At 38.6% G+C, this 16,997-nt stretch overlaps 2 protein-coding genes across 7 annotated transcripts in view; one reads left to right on the plus strand and one right to left on the minus strand.

Annotated features, from left to right (window-relative positions):
- The window catches only part of CADPS2 (calcium dependent secretion activator 2), a 508,886-nt gene that overhangs the window by 488,981 nt on the left and 2,908 nt on the right, over positions 1-16,997 (plus strand). The window lies entirely within an intron of this gene.
- PTPRZ1 (protein tyrosine phosphatase receptor type Z1) overlaps positions 1-16,997 on the minus strand; it is a 142,295-nt gene that overhangs the window by 85,549 nt on the left and 39,749 nt on the right. For all 6 annotated transcript variants that reach the window (XM_054803522.1, XM_054803503.1, XM_054803512.1 and 3 more), the window contains exon 2: positions 14,244-14,309. In XM_054803522.1, coding sequence (XP_054659497.1) covers positions 14,244-14,309 — 66 coding nt within the window. The remainder of the gene's footprint in view (positions 1-14,243; positions 14,310-16,997) is intronic.

Raw genomic sequence — 16,997 nt, forward strand, 5'->3', positions numbered from 1 at the left:
ATGGAGAGCAACTGATCACTTTATAACAACTTTTAAATATTTGAAGACTGTTATCATAACTCCCTTTTCTATACTAACTTATTTCCTTCAGTTTTTTTCCAAGAAGTTTGGGTTTTCTTAGACTCCCATCATTCTTTTTGGTTCTTCTCTGGACTTTCTCTCAATTTGTCACTGTCTTTTCTACAAGTGTGAAGCCCAAGGATGAATACAGAAGTACAGCTGAGACCTTCCTAGTGACAAGTAGAGCAGAATAATTGCCTCCCATGCCTTATACATCATTCCTGTTAATTCACCTTAAAATGGGATTGCCTTTTTTTCAGCAACAGCATACTGTCAGTTCAGATGCAATTACAGCTAACTGCCATATAGCCACCGAACCAGAGAGTCCCCATTTTGTATCTATATGCTTAATTTTCTTTCCTGATTGGAGTATTTTGTGCTTACTGTTACCACTGTATTGACAAATTCTACTCGATTGATTTCAGAACATTTCTCCAATTTCTCCGTCAAGCTCATTTTGAATTCTGATTATGTCACCCAAAATTCTTGCACCTTCCAGCATGGTGTCCTCAATGAATTTGCAAATGCCCTCTCTTTCTTCTCTCATCCAAGATATTAGTGAAATTATTGAAGAATATCACATCCACGAAGAAGCTTTTTTGGATATATCTTGGTAGACTCTATGAAATTACTTTATATTTTCGCACTATCATTAATTTTGTAAAAGTCTCCATCATTTTTGGTTGTGCAGAAAAAGCTGTACTTGCATGCATTAACTTGGATCTGGTACTACCATAGACTGAAACAATAGCTCTGGAGGGTGTAAACTGAGCCATTCATCTTAGTGAGATATTAAATATGAAGTTTCAGGACAATTAAATGTCAACATTAATTTTCACTGATGATCAACTTTGTAGAATCAAGCTAATATGCTTGTAATTTCTCTTATAATGTAAAATAATGAGGGGTCTGCACAGGGACAGCTAATTGCCATTGGGCATTATAGAATGATTCGTCAGCTAATTGCCAAACCCTCCTAGTTTTGCCATAATATTTTTTCCAATCATTTAATAATTTTTACACACTGAAAGTAGAATAAATATTTGCAATACATTTCTGAGTATTTTTGCTACCCACTCCATCACTGCTAAAATCCATACACTTAAATTTTGTTTAGAAACATACTCCATTGTTAATGTGATATAAATTGGTTGTAACCAAAAGGTAGGGCTGATTCAAAGTTCAGTTTTAAGTTAAGGGGTATCTTTTCACTGATTTCAGTTGGCTTTAGTTCAGGCTGTTAGACTAAAGTTTGACATTTGAATATAGGTAATTAGTTGCGGTTGTAAAATTTAGTACTTACACAGCAATAATTAAAATGTTATTTACGTAGGAAATTATCAAAATGGGATTTATCTGTGGGTGATAGCATAATAAAGCTGCTAACTGGGCATTTAATATTCATACAAGCATTTATTTTAAGACTATAAATCATTGCAATTTAATGATGCTTGAACAGGAAATAAACTTTCGACATAAGCGTTATTTCGCCTAGGATACAGAACACTTTATGAGCCAACTTCCTTATATTGACTCATGCTTATAAAGTCAATGGAGTTAAAGCGAGGCTGAATTTGCCTGCAGAATATGAATGAGAACACAGCCGGCTGGTTAGCTGGTATCCAAGTTCAGACATCTTGGGAGATGAAAGAAGGAGAGAAGGGAGGGAAGAAGGGAGGAAGGGAGGAAAGGTGGCAAAGAAGGAAGGGGAGGGAGGGACGTCTTTGCAAAAGTGGAAATTGTGTAATTGTGCTGAATAGATCAGAAAATACCCCAAATTGTTACCACAATACCTAACGAATCAGTACTTTCACTTGTTTAGTAAATATCAGAGAGGGAGAAAACTAGGAAGCAGCAGTAAATGGGAGGTCCTAGGCTCTGCGTGTGCAGGAAACTCTGGCGTTTCTCAGTTCTGCTAATTACACCTACTGACGACATGACGTGTGAAAACACGCCATCACAAGGAGGTCCCACATAGCATATGGGAAAAACAGCTGACCTTGAGAAGTGAAGTAGTAAAAATGGCATGAAATTCAACAATGCAATTTGTAAAATCATACATTTGGAGACTACTAGTGGGAGTTTTTGTTACTAATGAGAATCTCACCATAGAAAAACACGGGGGAGGAGGAGAACCAGACCATGTCTGACAGTCTCAGAGGACTGTAAACAGATGGTATGATGGAAAGGCAAGTGTGTTCTGAGGCTCTAACCAAGCAACTCCTAGTAAAGATAGGAAAGTATTAATTTCTCTGTACAAAGTCCTGGGGACAGTTCATCTGGGATAAGTGCGTAAGATGCTGGTCACCCACGTTGAAGAAAAAAAAATTAGCTGAACCATGAGTGAGTAGAAAAAGCTAGTGCAATGATCAAAGGGAGACAGGAGACTAAACTATCTTGGTTTAATTTAAAAAGCAAACAGGAGAGGGATATCAGTGCAGGAAAATATTCGCAATAGAAAAGAACGCTCAAAAACCCAAACCAATCAATTCTACCAGAAGAGCCAGATGACCTCAATGGTCCACTACTACAGCCAGCTTGGAAATCCGCATAAGGTTTAGAAGTCAAGAGTGGGTTTCTGAGCTAGTCTTTCAGTGGAACTATGAAGTAAAACACCACAACTACTTTTAAAACAGAGTTTGATTAATTTTATGCAAGAGTTAGATGGCATGATTGCCTGTAAGAGCAGGATGTTGGAGTTGAGAAGTCCGTATCTGGTCCCAATAAGAAAAACCTGAACAGTTCAATAAAAAGAACTTAATCACACTGGAAAATTCTACTGACTTCATTCACAGGGGCTAAAGCTGAGCAATAAGAGAAAAATATTTTGTTTCTATGAAACATTTATCAAGGAGATAGACCAAAGTACACTGTAGTTCAGAGCTCTTCTATGATCAATGAATCTGTTGCAATATGTTACCAGTCTACCTAACCACTTGTTGAAGATAATATGACCAAGTTAACCTGAAACAAGTGACTGGAACAGAACTTACTGGTAGTTTATTTTTTGGAACAAAGGCATTTATTCATGTTTATGTTTGAAATCTGTGTATAAAGTGAATGATATATTTTAGAGACAACAATATGGTTCAGTTGCATGGGATTTCAAAGTGAGCTTTTAAATCTGTTGGCTTTTTAAAAAAGGATTTTTCAATTTCAGCTACAAATCTATCTACAGGTTGCTAGCTATAAACCTGAGGTTTGAAAAATAATGTTTTCTGGCTGGATGCAGGATGTACTTTATTTGTATTGACTTTCACACCAGGAAACCATATCAAAGAAAAGCTTTTTTGTTAATAACAATGTTTCAGATTGAATAATATATTATGAGGAAATAGAAAACACCTTCAAGTCTTTTTGTAGAAGGTAGTTAATAAATACAGCAGAGTGTAAATCTCACTGTTCTTCATCAGCATTTACATTTATATAGTGACCTGTTGAGTTGGCAAGCTCACCAGCAAGTTTATATATGAAACTTGTAACACATCTATAGATACACCAAGACTCTCACAAATGAAGGCACAGAGAGAATATTCTTAATTGATTGATGTTTTTTATGGCACCAAATTGGAGCCAATCTTATACAGAATATGCATCAAAAAGCACCTTTTGTTATGTTCTATTTAACTGTGATAGAGCAGGTAAGTGCCTTCCCTCATCGTATGTTCCTAAAAAACGTGCAGCGGGTGTGCTGGCTTTTGTGAACCCTTGCTGGCGTGCCAGCTGAACGCACCATGGTAACCACGCTGGAGAGCGTGCCTGACATTTCGAAAAAGGCAGCTGGGAGAGACTGCAAGATAGTCAAGGAAACACTCAGCCGGGTCTTTCTCCATTAGTTACTTGGGAGGAGAAAGAGTTTCTCCTGGAAACACAGGAGATAAAGTGGCAAACTGACAGTTCCTTCGTGCAGCCGTTAATGAATGTCAGGGAGAAGTAGGCAACAAACCACTATACAATCATTTGGTGGTGGGAAAAAAAAGAATTTTATAATAAAAGGGAAATATGTTGCGGCTGCACCGTAAGAGAGGAAATAAGCCAATATGATAAAAATTGTAAAATGGAAAGGGTAGGAAGTTTGCTCTGGAAAAAGGGATGGAGTGAGAAGACACAGAGAGAGAAGTCATCCAGAAAAGCTCTTTTTAGCATATGCTCCACAGCTTCTCTAGACAAAACAAACAATTTCAAAAGGAACTTCAGATGTGTGATCAAGCCACTGTAAGAGATTATCATTGGCTCCTTTTAACGCAGAGGAGAACGAGTATTGTTCTCGTTTTGAGCAGATACACATGGTATGGTCACATTAGGAGTGGCAGGAGCACAGATCTCTTCTTGGTGGTTAAATGTGTTGGTAAAGATTAGTTACAGTAACGTGCTGAATCTGTTTGAAGTGGGTACTTACAGCTGAAGAGAACAAATGGTTGCATTATTTAAAGTATGTGCCCCCCTCCCCAAGAAAACATGTTACATATTGTCTGTTGCCCATTTGCGCTGGTCACCTTTGATCTGTTCTGGATACTCAGAAAGCAGGTAAAATACAGATTAAAAAGGTAATGTGCTAGCGCTCCTATTTAGAGCACTCTGTTCATACATACCACAGCCCAACTGTAAAGCTAGCTTTCATGAGGATGAGTTTGAATAATAATAATAATAAAAAAAAAATCTTGCTTGTAATTTTTCACTGAGTAGCATTCCAGCCATAAATATTTGCTTTCCTGAAACCTGTCAGAAAATATATAGCTGGAAAAAAAGAGATTGATCATACTGTACTGCGTATATGCAAAGTGGTCAGAACATGTACAAGCAGTCAGAAAATCCACTCTATTCTGAAACAGGAGAAAAGAATTTATGAACCATTTGCCCAGTATTCCTAAATACTCCAGCAATGGTATTTTTTTTTCAGTTTTTCCCTGTCAGTTACTCAGGCAGGTAATGCAAGGTGGGTTTTTTGTTGCTGTGTGCTTGTTTTTGCCATGAACTCAGTAAAAATAATTGTCAGTCTATGACTATGCAACCATGCCCTGAACTGACTCCTTACACAGCTAGGGAAATACTAGAAGTTTGACAACAAATTGCCAAGTCCTTACATGTAAATGATTCTTCTTTCTCTTTTCCAGCATTCAACACATCCCTCTCTTTGCTTTTCCATTTTTAATATCTCCATTTTCTTAATTGCCTTTTAAAAAATGTCTGTGGTTAACACGGTTTTCATCAGATAAAGCTCACGGGCAGAGAAGGCACTGACAGAGAAACACCACATTCAGAGGGAAAACAGCTTAGCCCTTAAATGCAGCATCTATGATAAAGGCTGGAGGAAGACAGTCAATTCTTTCTGTGGCTCCTAAAATAGGATTAATGCCAGGCAATATCAGATCAAGCCAGAGTTTAATTTCTCACAAAGAAAGCTGTTGGAAGAGCGCAGAAAGGGGCCACTACAGGATGAATATGGAGTTTGTTGCAAGCACAACTGTTGAAGCATAGCAAGAACTAGATAAATATATATGCACCTAGATGCCCTGACCTGGCTTTTCACAAAAAGGAATTTGTGCACCTTTCACAGCTGAAAGAGATGCTCAGAACTGAACTTCTGTGATTCTGGCAACCAAATAATGGAGGGAACAGTTCAGCTGATAAATCTACTGGATGCACAGCGCTGCAGCCACTTTCCTGTGGTCTGCTGCAAATTAACAGTTATAGACTTTGACAGCTTTCAGCAGGACTTTCTCCACAAGAAGGGATGACTTTGTGGAAGAGTGGTTTCATATGCACACCATTGTACAAAAAAGGCAAATGGAAGAAAGGCTGTGAAACTCAAGAAGTATGGGGCAGAGAGCCTTAATTTGGAATCATATACTTTCTTTAGGATGTGAGCAGCTTTTCAACATGCCCACTATTTCTTCAGGGTGGTGTGGAAAGCTTGCTAGCCTGGTAGAGGAACAGGGCACAGATTTCTTTGGGAAAACGACCTAGAATGGATCTCCCTGTTGTAAATAATAAACTGCATAATTCTCCTATATGATTCGGGTTTCTTAGAATTGTGCTTATGTGCCAGTCATGATACTGCGTATAAGCCAACTGCATATATATAAATACCACATACCATCCCTCAGAAACCCTTGACAGAAACAATTCTGTGTACAAATAAAACTGATTTCTGTCCCTTGCTGATTTACCCTCTTTGTCACTAACTAGTACCACTTATAGTAAGCCTGCAGACCGAACTAGCTATTGCTGACACCTGCACAACCTCCTGGCCTACCTAGCAGTGAGCAGGTGGGAAGAAATGCAGCAACTGTGCTACTGCTTCACAAGAGAGCATGGGGTCCAGCCACCAAGCTGCAAACTGGGCATGCAGCTGAAAAGAAGTAGAAGCTTATATTTACCTCTGAAATGAGAAGGTGACATTCTCATGGCAGGGGCAGACCTATGGAAGTGGAAGTGCCATTTCTACAAGTTAATTTTAGAAAGGTCAGGATTTTTCAGTGGTTTAGTTTTTTTTTTTCAGCAAATGCTGTTTCATCTAAAATAAGACTGCTGATGGATTTCCCTCATTTCCCAATTTGAAAAGTTTTGCAAAAGTTATTATTTTGTGGGGGAAAAGTCACATTATAACATTGGAAAATGAAATTCCAAAGTACAGCGTGAAAACGTGGTTTAAGTTCACTTACAGTAATTTGCAGTAACGTAGCATTCCAAATTTAGAAATTGAAATAGTATGTGCTGCCCCTCCTATGCTCTGCTTAACTAAGGCTGGCGCACTTGCAAAATACCAAGCACACACTCCTCACGGACCTTGCGGTGGTTGTGCCTTCAGGGGCACCTGAGCCTACATGAGAGCTTTCTGCCGTCACAGAGGCAGAGGGAGGCCACACTCCTCCTGCCCCCTCCTTCTCAGGGTCCTTCCTCTTACCCTTCATCCTCACTCTCTGCACTCCTAGCCACACAGACTTGTCTAACCATGCCCTTTGGAGGACTGCTTTAACCCTTATTGACCTGTGGAAAAACTATCTAGAAGGGTTTGTTTTCTGTTGAATTAATGAGTTACAACAAGGTCGTGAATGGCTTCAAATTTGTGAGTACGTTGCACAGAGTTATTTACTGCCCTTATTCCAGTACATTAGCAAACTGTGCATAAATGAACTGAATGGGATTTGAATACATTAGGAAAAAAAACCCCAAAACTGTTACAAAAACAGCAGAATAGCCTTTGAGTAAAAATGTTCATAAGAAAGTCCTAAACAAATAGGCTGTAGCAGGTGAGTAAAGCAAGGCCGTCTGTAAACATAAGCAATGGGAAAATTATTTGCTGGGCTCTAAACTTCACAAATCCATAAATCATATTGATATGGAGGCGATGATGATCTCAAAGTAATCATCTGTGCATTTTGTAAGCAAGCAGTCCTCAAGAACATATCCTTCCCACTGCAGCACAGATTGAATGCACTTGTAAATGAGGAATCATTCAGTAGTATATACATGAGGATGCTTTTATGATCGTTTTGAAGGGCAAAGAGGCTTAACCAGAGGCTGTAGTCTACTGTGAAATATCCACAATCTGCTTTTTTCATTTCACTTTTGTGTATTTTTAAAGACAGCACTTCTAAAAAAGCTTTTAATTTCAAAAGCATTTAGTTAATGGGTAGTATCCACATCTTTCTGACCCCTGGCCAGACCTTATCAAAGCAGCGGTGCCACACTATGCAAATACCTCATGCTTTGATTTCCACACTTCAGAAACCAACCCTCCTGTGCTGGAATAATCTAGCTGATGCTCAGAATGAGATGCTGTGCAGTTTCTGAAAATGACCCAGCTGTTTCCTTTGCTTATAGCATTTAAGGAATGAAATGGGGGAAGGAACTGGTCTTATCAGAGTTCCTTACCAGGAAACTCTGGCAAACAGATCACTTAAATCTTTGTTGACAGAAAAATGCTATTATTTTACCAGTGAGGTAATATGAATACCAGCATGTGGTTCTTCATGCCTGTCCTACAAGCATCCAACTTTGAAAGGTTCTTGAATATGGGGTCTAATCCTCTTACCTCCTCTCCAAAAAAACTGCTTGTAACAGTTTTTCACTCAGTTTGTCCAAATATTGACTGAATCAAAGCTAAATAAATTGCACCTTGCTTCTAATAGTCTTCTACTGCTCAAAGATCAGCTCTCCTGATTGAACAGAAAGGATGTTTGAAACAAACTCTTCCAAACCATATCGCTTCACATGAATTCAAAAGTCTGATGAAAAATATACTGAATAGATATCTTATTTGTGTTGAATAACATGCTTTGTGTTGTTGATTCCGTACACTGAGGTACCATAAAAGGGATTTCTCTATGGCCAGCAATGTCAGCATGTAGTTTCCCGCTTGAGGACACCTTGTCTCTTTGATGTGAACAGATGCATAACACTATAATTTCTGTTGGTGAATCATCAGCCTTCCCAAAATGATAATAATGTCATAGGCTTTTTAATTAATGAGCTTGTGAATTTAGTGACAAAACACTGGAACCACAAGTGACTGCTTGATCTGGGGGATGTAAATACGTGTAATGAGCTATCATGCAAGAAAAGGTATGACAGCCTCTGAAGCATAAGGTCTACTAAAAAAGAAAAGACCCTCTGCAGAGCTATTTTTATATGAGTTAATAAAAGAATGAAAGTTATTTTGATTTCTTATGCTGCACCCTTTACAGAAGGAACCCGCAGGGCCCAAGAGTATAGGCTTGTCTTTATTACTCACAACAGATACAGCACATCAGTCATGATTATACTTGTTGAATATAAAACACAAAGTGATTTATTTCACAGGAGGTGATAAAAAGACCAGATCTTCTCACACAGTTATGCTGATACTGCCATGGTAGTTAGCTAGCAAGAAAAAAAGTTAACTTAATTTGGTATGCATCACCTCCCCAGAGCACAGTTTTATCCAGTGAAGGCAGGAGGTTTCATCAGCTTTTGGCCAGGGCTCTCTTGGAGACCTTTCAGCTCGATCTGGTAGAACTGTCCTATTAAATCAGTCAGTTCAGCCAGCAGCTCCTGGATCCCACCTCCAGCAGGCTCCTGCTGGTGCCTCCCGCTCTCCCACACAGCCCGATTGTCAGGATTTCACTCACGAAATGGCTCCTCTCTCATACTCTACCCTGGCCTGCAATGGGTAGCACCCAGGCCCTACGCCTCTACCCTCTACCTCCTTTGGTCCTGCACCTGGAGCTGTCTCATGAGGAGCATGCACGGGTGCCCACACTCACACAAACGCTCCAGCACAGCTTCTTCTCCACTGCAGCTGCAGGGCAGAAAGCAACGCCTGTATGCCTGGCCTTCTCCATCCTCCCAGTAGATGGCTGCCGAACAGGGAGACAGGGGGAGGATGATGACGAGGGCAGAGCCTGAAACTTCCCAGTTTAACAGGATCAAATTGTGGGGTAATAGAAGCAGGAGATGTTTCACAAAATACGTAGAATTAGCTACCAATGTAGAAAACATTTTCTTGAGTCACAGCTTGCTCACTTTTAAGGCTGAGCAAAAAGTAACACACTCTTGTACATTATTATGGATATAAGCAACAACTTACTTTCCCATAAACTTTATGAACAGTGACTTTGCAGGAGAATGTCCTCAGTACCCAAAGATGATAGAACAAGATTTGAAATTAAAACATTAGATCTTGTTTGGGCAAGAAAGAGAATTACATTTTCCCAGTACCACTGAAAAAAAGGCCATTTTCATTTCTGAGACAAACTACAGGCATCAACATTTGAAGCCATCGGTGCAAATTTCCAGGACCTGGAGTGGCAAAAACAGCCTTTCAACTGACAACCAGGGGTTTGTCTATGTAGTGACAGTAATGGGGAATGATAAACCAGGGGGATATCTCCAGAGGGTGTTGAATCAGACATAGAATGATAACAATTTTAAGCTTAACAAGAGCAGTTCAATGTTCAACATAGGAGCAAAACCAACAAGCCATTACATTTAGCCATTGTTTTTGTGGAAAGTTTTGGTGCAAGGGCCAAAAGAGTATCATCAATGTACTGCCAAGTTTTACTACTGAGATACACCAGATATTAAAAATTATCTGAAAAGTTCATAATTAATTATCCTGAGAGACAAGTTGTGCATGAGTCAGCAGCGTGCCCTTGCAGCCAGGAAGACCATGAAAGTACAGGGCTACATTAGCAGGAGTGCAGCCAGCAGGACAAGAGAAGTGACTGTTTCCCTCTACTGCACACAAGTGAGGTGACATCAAGAATGCAGAGTCCAATTTCGACTTCCTCCCCAAGCCTGTATGAGATGGACATTAACAAACTAAGGGCCACTGAGATGATATGGGGGTTGGAGCTCTTTACGTACGAGGAGGGGCTGAGGCACCTGAGTTTGCTGAGGCTGGAGAAGAGAGGGGGAACCTAGCTGAAGTCTACAGCTATGTAAAAGCAATCAACAGAGCAGTGCACAGGGAAAGGACAAGAGGCAATGGTCATAAGTTGCAATAAGAGAAATTGCAGTTGGGTAAATGAAAAAAATTCTTCAAAATGACAGTGGAACACATTGCCCAGGCTGCAGCATCTCCCTCTTTGGAGATTTTCCAAACTCTGCTGGACAAGGTCTGAACAACCTGCTTCAGCTTTGAAGTTCTCTCTGCTTTGAGCAGGGGGTTGGACCAGATGATCTCCAAGGGCCCCTTCAAACCTAAATTATTCTGTGATTCTGTGATTCATGAATCTTCCCCCAGAGAAAAGAGGAATATGATTCATGTTCTGCTTGCAAACAACCAAATTGTTCTTTGAATACCCAGAGACCCAAGAGTTTATACTGAAATCACCCTTTGCTCAAGATCAGAGTTGCCAGTATTTATAAGGCAATTGTGTATCAGTGTATCACATAATGAATGGCAGCACAAACTGAAATTAATACCCTTGAATGATGAGGCAAAGAACACTGAACTGGCTGTGCTATCCATTTACATAGTAAATGCAATTTTTAAAAACCCTCAGCTTTTGTAATTCCTGGAAGGCTATTTAGAATTTCTTGCCTTTAGCAAAATCCAGGTCTGTTTTTTCCCCTACACAACATAACTTGTTTGTTGTAAACAAGAAGCCAAATCCAAGAGTAAAAACCCAACAGAAAGAAATTTCACTAGGAAAAAAAAATCTTCTTTGTTGTATCGTTTGATAATTCTACATGTGAACATTCAGAATTGGAGTTTTCATGGACTTCTATCAACCAGCCATGTTAAAACAAAACAAAACAAAAGGAAACCAGCACTATATCATTACTTCTGGCAAAAACAATGCAGATAAACAAAGCATCAGTAAAAAGTAATCTTTCATATGCACAATAGAGAAATAATTGAAGCTCATATTGCTTCCTTTATGGTTTGAAATAATATGAGATTGTGTAACCTTACTAGTGCAGCCAAATAATGTCTAAATGATCTTTGGTCATCAATTAGTATGTAACTGATTTGAGGAAATGAACTTTCTCAGTAGACCTGTTTTTTCTACAACAAAAATGGTTGGATTCACTTTTGATGTATGACATAATATGAAAATATTCATGTTGTTATAAATTTTTTATTTCTATCACCGTTTTAATGAAAAATACAATGTAAGGTTGTTAAAATAAAGTCATTTTACTAATGAACTAGCTTCAAGAACCACTTATTCCTGAAAAAAAGTTGGATGCATCTGTAATGTGCACTTGCACTTTCCTCTTCTTTAACACTGTATTTGTTTATGCAAATATATGCAAAGATAGGACACAAAAAAACTGAATTCATGCTTGCAAATGCAGGATTTGTCTATGGCTTGAAGCAGAGCTCTTAGAAGTACTACAAAATGTTTCCAGTAACATTTATGCCTTCATTAGACATTTACCCGAGAGTCAAAATCTGATGATGAGTCACATAAATTACAGTATGTGAAATTGCTTTATTATGAAACTTAATCTTCAGAAATTGCACGATTTCAGCAGGTAAGATTCAAGTTATTTCTCCAGTTCCACTTTACTTTCATCTCACAGCACCATCCCAGTAAAGGAGTGTATTGACCCACTGTGGCTAATGTATCTGAAATTTCTTACTTGATATAGAGAATTACATCTGCTCAAACTCTGAGTAGTTTACCAAGTCAGAATTTTCTGGGTTATGGTGGATTAAACTCCATGCTTGCAGAATCCCAAGGCCCACTCGTAACACTTCCTTGGTGCACAGAGGCTAATTTTTCAAGTCTTTCAGTGAGCGGGTTATAATACAGAGGAATATAACTGGTGTCTGAGGAAAGGATGAACTGACAAAGCGTAGGTCATCTATTCAAAAATGTGCACGTTAATCTATTACTTGAAACCACAAGTCTGAGCTAGGTATAGCAGTTATACATACAGTACTTGATATCGCTTGCCCTAGGAATAAAATGATGAGATTAAAATAAATAAATAAATGAGATAAAAATCAATATGCCTCAGACTTCTGTGCCTCCAACATACAACGTTAAAATTTGTAATTTTTCTTCACATTCAGGAAGACCGTAGGGTTTTAAGTGAAAGCTGAATTCGTGACCTGGTATTTCAGGAAATCACTCCATACTACACGGCTCACAATACAGTTGGCAGCCGCTGGAGCTGGCTGTGTTACAAGTGCCAGGGGCACGCTAAGCCCACGTGGCAGAGGACCTGGTGAGGCAACAGGACCAGGGACAGGATGCCGCTGGGGCAGGAGGCTGTCGATCAGGGCACACGCTGCTGAGCAGGGCTCCTATCACATTCAGTCACCCCATGCACCACAGGCACCTGACTATATAGGTCTGAAGAGGGAGAAAGGCTTTGCCAGCAGTCGAGTCGCTAGGGCAAGGCACATGAAGTGAGATGACTACACGAAGGTACCTCACATTTTAAGGGAGAGAACCAACAGGTCTCAATTCGCTGGCTTGCAAAGTCCGTGCTGTTTTGCCATCCAAAATACCCAGTAAACCCAGCACCCAGCGGGTGGGTGCTCTGTGCAGGCTAGGGAACAGCTTTGCCCTCCAATATCCTATGCTACCTTTATCCTATCGCTATTCTTTAAAGTAAACTCATAAATTGCCCTCTGGTCACCTGTAATCCTGGAGGCTTATCCCTGCATTCCACTAACTGCAATATTAAAAAATGGATGGATTTTGAACATGAAATACTGTATTCATTGATCTTATGCTTGGATTTTGCAGTACTATGTGTGTAAGTGGGAGTTTTCATTATAAATCTCATTTTGAAGGGTTTATGACTAGCCTGTTTCAATTCTCTCTAGGTTCAAAACTTGTTAGATATATTTTACCCTGGAAGATAAAAACTATCTCGAAAATGAGAAAGAAAGTGAGAGAAAGAAAGAGAATGGTGAAACTTTCTTTAACTACAGGAACATATTTTGAACCAAATATATGAAACACTGAAATCTGACAGTCCTTATTTCTTTTCATAAATTGGTGCTTTTTGAAACAGTAACTTAAATCATTAAAAATGTAAGAGTTTATGCATATTCTCAGGAAGTCACTTCTTACATTCTGGATAAAATATACCTATCATTTAGGACAAAATTATCTTTCCAATATTAGAAGTGGCTTGACTTTTACAGAAGAATCTAGGAGGCAAATTGTGAATTTCCCATAGTCCTTCTGTGATGAGGCAAAGGTTGTGCAGAATTTAAGGGTATAACTTTATTTATGCAAATGAGAGAGCCCAAATGACTGATTTTTTTAGGAGAATCAGGGTGGAAGCTGCAAAGGATGCTCAGGTGCTCAGAAGCAAAGTGCAGAAGGTTGTATGCAGTACATGGATATGTTCTTACCCACACAACATCCTGTGCCTTCTTTCAGCCTGTCTGCTTTTCAAACTTGCTAGAACAATAACATTCAGATGATAAAAGAGCACCTAATGATTTATTAGCCCAGCCTTCATCAAGTAAGTCATGTCTCAGGGTTAAGTTTTTAAAGATGAGAACTTTCTCTTCACAAAAGTAACAGATGTAAGAAATGAAAATAGTCTCTCCCATTGTAACATTCCTGCAATTTTTCACACTCCATTTCCTACATTTTTACTTCAACAATTGTTTAGGCATATGGAAAGTGGTATACAGACATAACAGGCTCATGAAGTTACAATAATGAACATGAAAATATCAAAGCGAAATGAGTTCTTCAATACACAGTTTTGCTTACCTGTATATGACCAATCAATCTCTTCAATCAATTTCCGCTGTTGCCTATAGTATCCGTACACCAAATCTGCAAAAGAGTAATGAATTTACAATATAAAAACCAGAAGCCTAACAGGAACGTGAAGTATAGATGATACACCCCCCTCCAACAAGATAACCACTGCTTTAATTCCTGATGAATTATTTACTTTGTCCTTATCTTGGACTTTGAATGGTAAGTAATGGTTAAACAGTATATAAATACCATCAACATTATAGCATATAGAGGACATAAAGCAAACAGAAGCACTTTTCGGTTTATCTGAATGTGGTTTGTTATTCAGTTTTTAACTCTTAGCTTAAGACTTGATGTATGTATTCTCCCCAAACTTCATTCACCACATTATGTTCACATTATGTCTATTTTCTTTATGTTCTACCCAGTTTTTTATCTCCTTCCTTCCTTCCTTCCTTCCTTCCTTCCTTCCTTCCTTCCTTCCTTCCTTCCTTCCTCTTTCTTTCTTTCTTTCTTTCTTTTCTTTCTTTCTTTCTTTCTTTCTTTCTTTCTTTCTTTCTTTCTTTCTTTCTTTCTTTCTTATCTCTCTCCATTTCTCATCACAACTACACTTTCTCTTTTGCAATTAATACAATTTCCCCTTGAAGAAACCACCTCCTTGATGTCCTTTAGAAAGAACCAGTCTAGATTACTCGGAAGTCAATGCAAGTTAAACTTTGGCTTCAGTGTGGTCAGGACTGTACATATTTTCTCTAACTTTGTACTACTGACACCATTTAAAGATAGTGGACAAATTATTCTAAACCGGCATTTCACTGTGTACTCTCAGCAGCAATATTACAGCTGAAGTATGTGAAGTTACTTGTACCTCCATAAACTTTATGGAGAGAGAAGGCTAGATATTAGATACTTTTTAATGACACTGTATTTCTCTAGAGAGAAATATCTAACTGTATAAATACTCATTGATTCATTCTGACTACTGAATAACCTTCACCATTATCCTTTTTATGTCAGTACAGCTGTAGCAACACTACTGATGTGTGCAAATAGATGACTATGTCCCTTAATACTTATTAATATATGTAAATTGCAGATATAGGTTTTTTGAGACTGTCATTTTGAGAGTCATAATGTTAACTAGCTTCATTAAATACTGTTCTAGAGAAGCACAATATAATCTATTTAAGAAATAATTGCATATGAGCACGTAGAGCACACATATGGATTGCTTCCTTGAGAAAGAGCCATAGAATTCTGCTCACATTCTGCAATAAATACAATTTAATGAAACAGCTTCATAGCATCCACTTCTTTTTCTTAAATGCAGAAAAGTATGTAGTGCTGATTACAGGATGTTAAACCATAATTGCTATTTGCAAGGTTAGAAATGTTCTGTGTTTTACTATGACTTTCTGCTACCTATCTGAAGTCCATAGGTTTTAATAAAATAACTTCATCAGCACTTCTGCCTCCTCCATGATACTGCGATTGCCCTTAAGTGTTTTTCTCTTCCCTTTCTCCCCTATGCCAAAAAACCCACCCTTGCAACACTTCGCAACATTCACTCATGACTAAGATTTTTACAAAAAGATCAAACCTTACATGTAAGTAATGGCACTGAAAAGGGATTTACATGCACCAGCCTTGTCTTTGGACCACATTTTCAAGTCAGTGTGCATTGTGCGTGCTTCTTTAATTAATTATGTAAAAGAAAGCTGTTTCAGTTGTGATTCACAGGTGTTAGTTGCTGTCTCCAGTTTCCTCCTTTATCTATTGTCCTCTTAATTGTTACTTTAAACAATTAGTTGAGCATTCATATGCTAACTAAGCAGGGTTTGGGCGTGAGAGCGTCCCACCACTTTTTAAATTCCACACGGAGGTCTGATGGACAGGGAGCAATAGCTTCAATGAACAAGAAAAAAAGGGGCAAGGTTCACTTTTTTTGGTGCATTACACACTTATAGACCCAGTAAATCTTTTGGAAAGTCTTTATAAATGCCAGGAGACGTTAGGAGTTCATACACCTTCTTTCCTCTGCTATTCACGTATTGTGCTCCCACAGCCCCTTCACAGCAGACTCACAGCCATGCGCCTTCTCACATCTGCAGGGATTGTCAGTGGTTTCGGTCTTGCCTCTTTCCACTACCAATATGTGGCAAAATTGGAGAAGGAAAGCAAATTTCATCTGGGGAAGGAAGGGACTGAGGAATCACAGCTAGCACGGGTGTCACAGAAAAGCTGTGTGCGAGCGTATGAGGACAAGTGAATGCAGCAATTCTTCCCTTGAGCTACTTGTGTAAACTGCCCTCGCAAAACGCAACCACGTGTCCTATAAAGCGTTGCTGTGTAAACAGGCAGTGTTGACCAGCTAAGAGTATAGAAACCAGCTGGAAGGAAATTTATTTTATTTATTTTATTTTATTTATTTTAATTTTTATTTTATTTATTTTATTTTTTTTAAATTTTATTTTATTTTATGAGTTAACAAATTGACATCCCTTTTGCTCATGGTATATGACAGCAGGTAATTCTGTTCAAACAGTGTATTTAAATTCCATTCATTTAATGTAAATGAATACAGTAATAATGAGAACATCTTCACAAAAGGCAAAACTGATGTCAAATTTGTGATTTTGTATGTAAACTTATGATATTGATACTTGAGCTTGATCAGCTTGACAGTCAGCATGACTCTTGTGACACTGACTGCCATCCTCAGCCAATGCCCAAAATAGTTAGAATTTTACTGGTTGAGGT

This window comes from Grus americana, chromosome 1 (genome assembly GCF_028858705.1).
Source record: "Grus americana isolate bGruAme1 chromosome 1, bGruAme1.mat, whole genome shotgun sequence".
In the NCBI taxonomy this organism is placed as follows: domain Eukaryota; kingdom Metazoa; phylum Chordata; class Aves; order Gruiformes; family Gruidae; genus Grus; species Grus americana.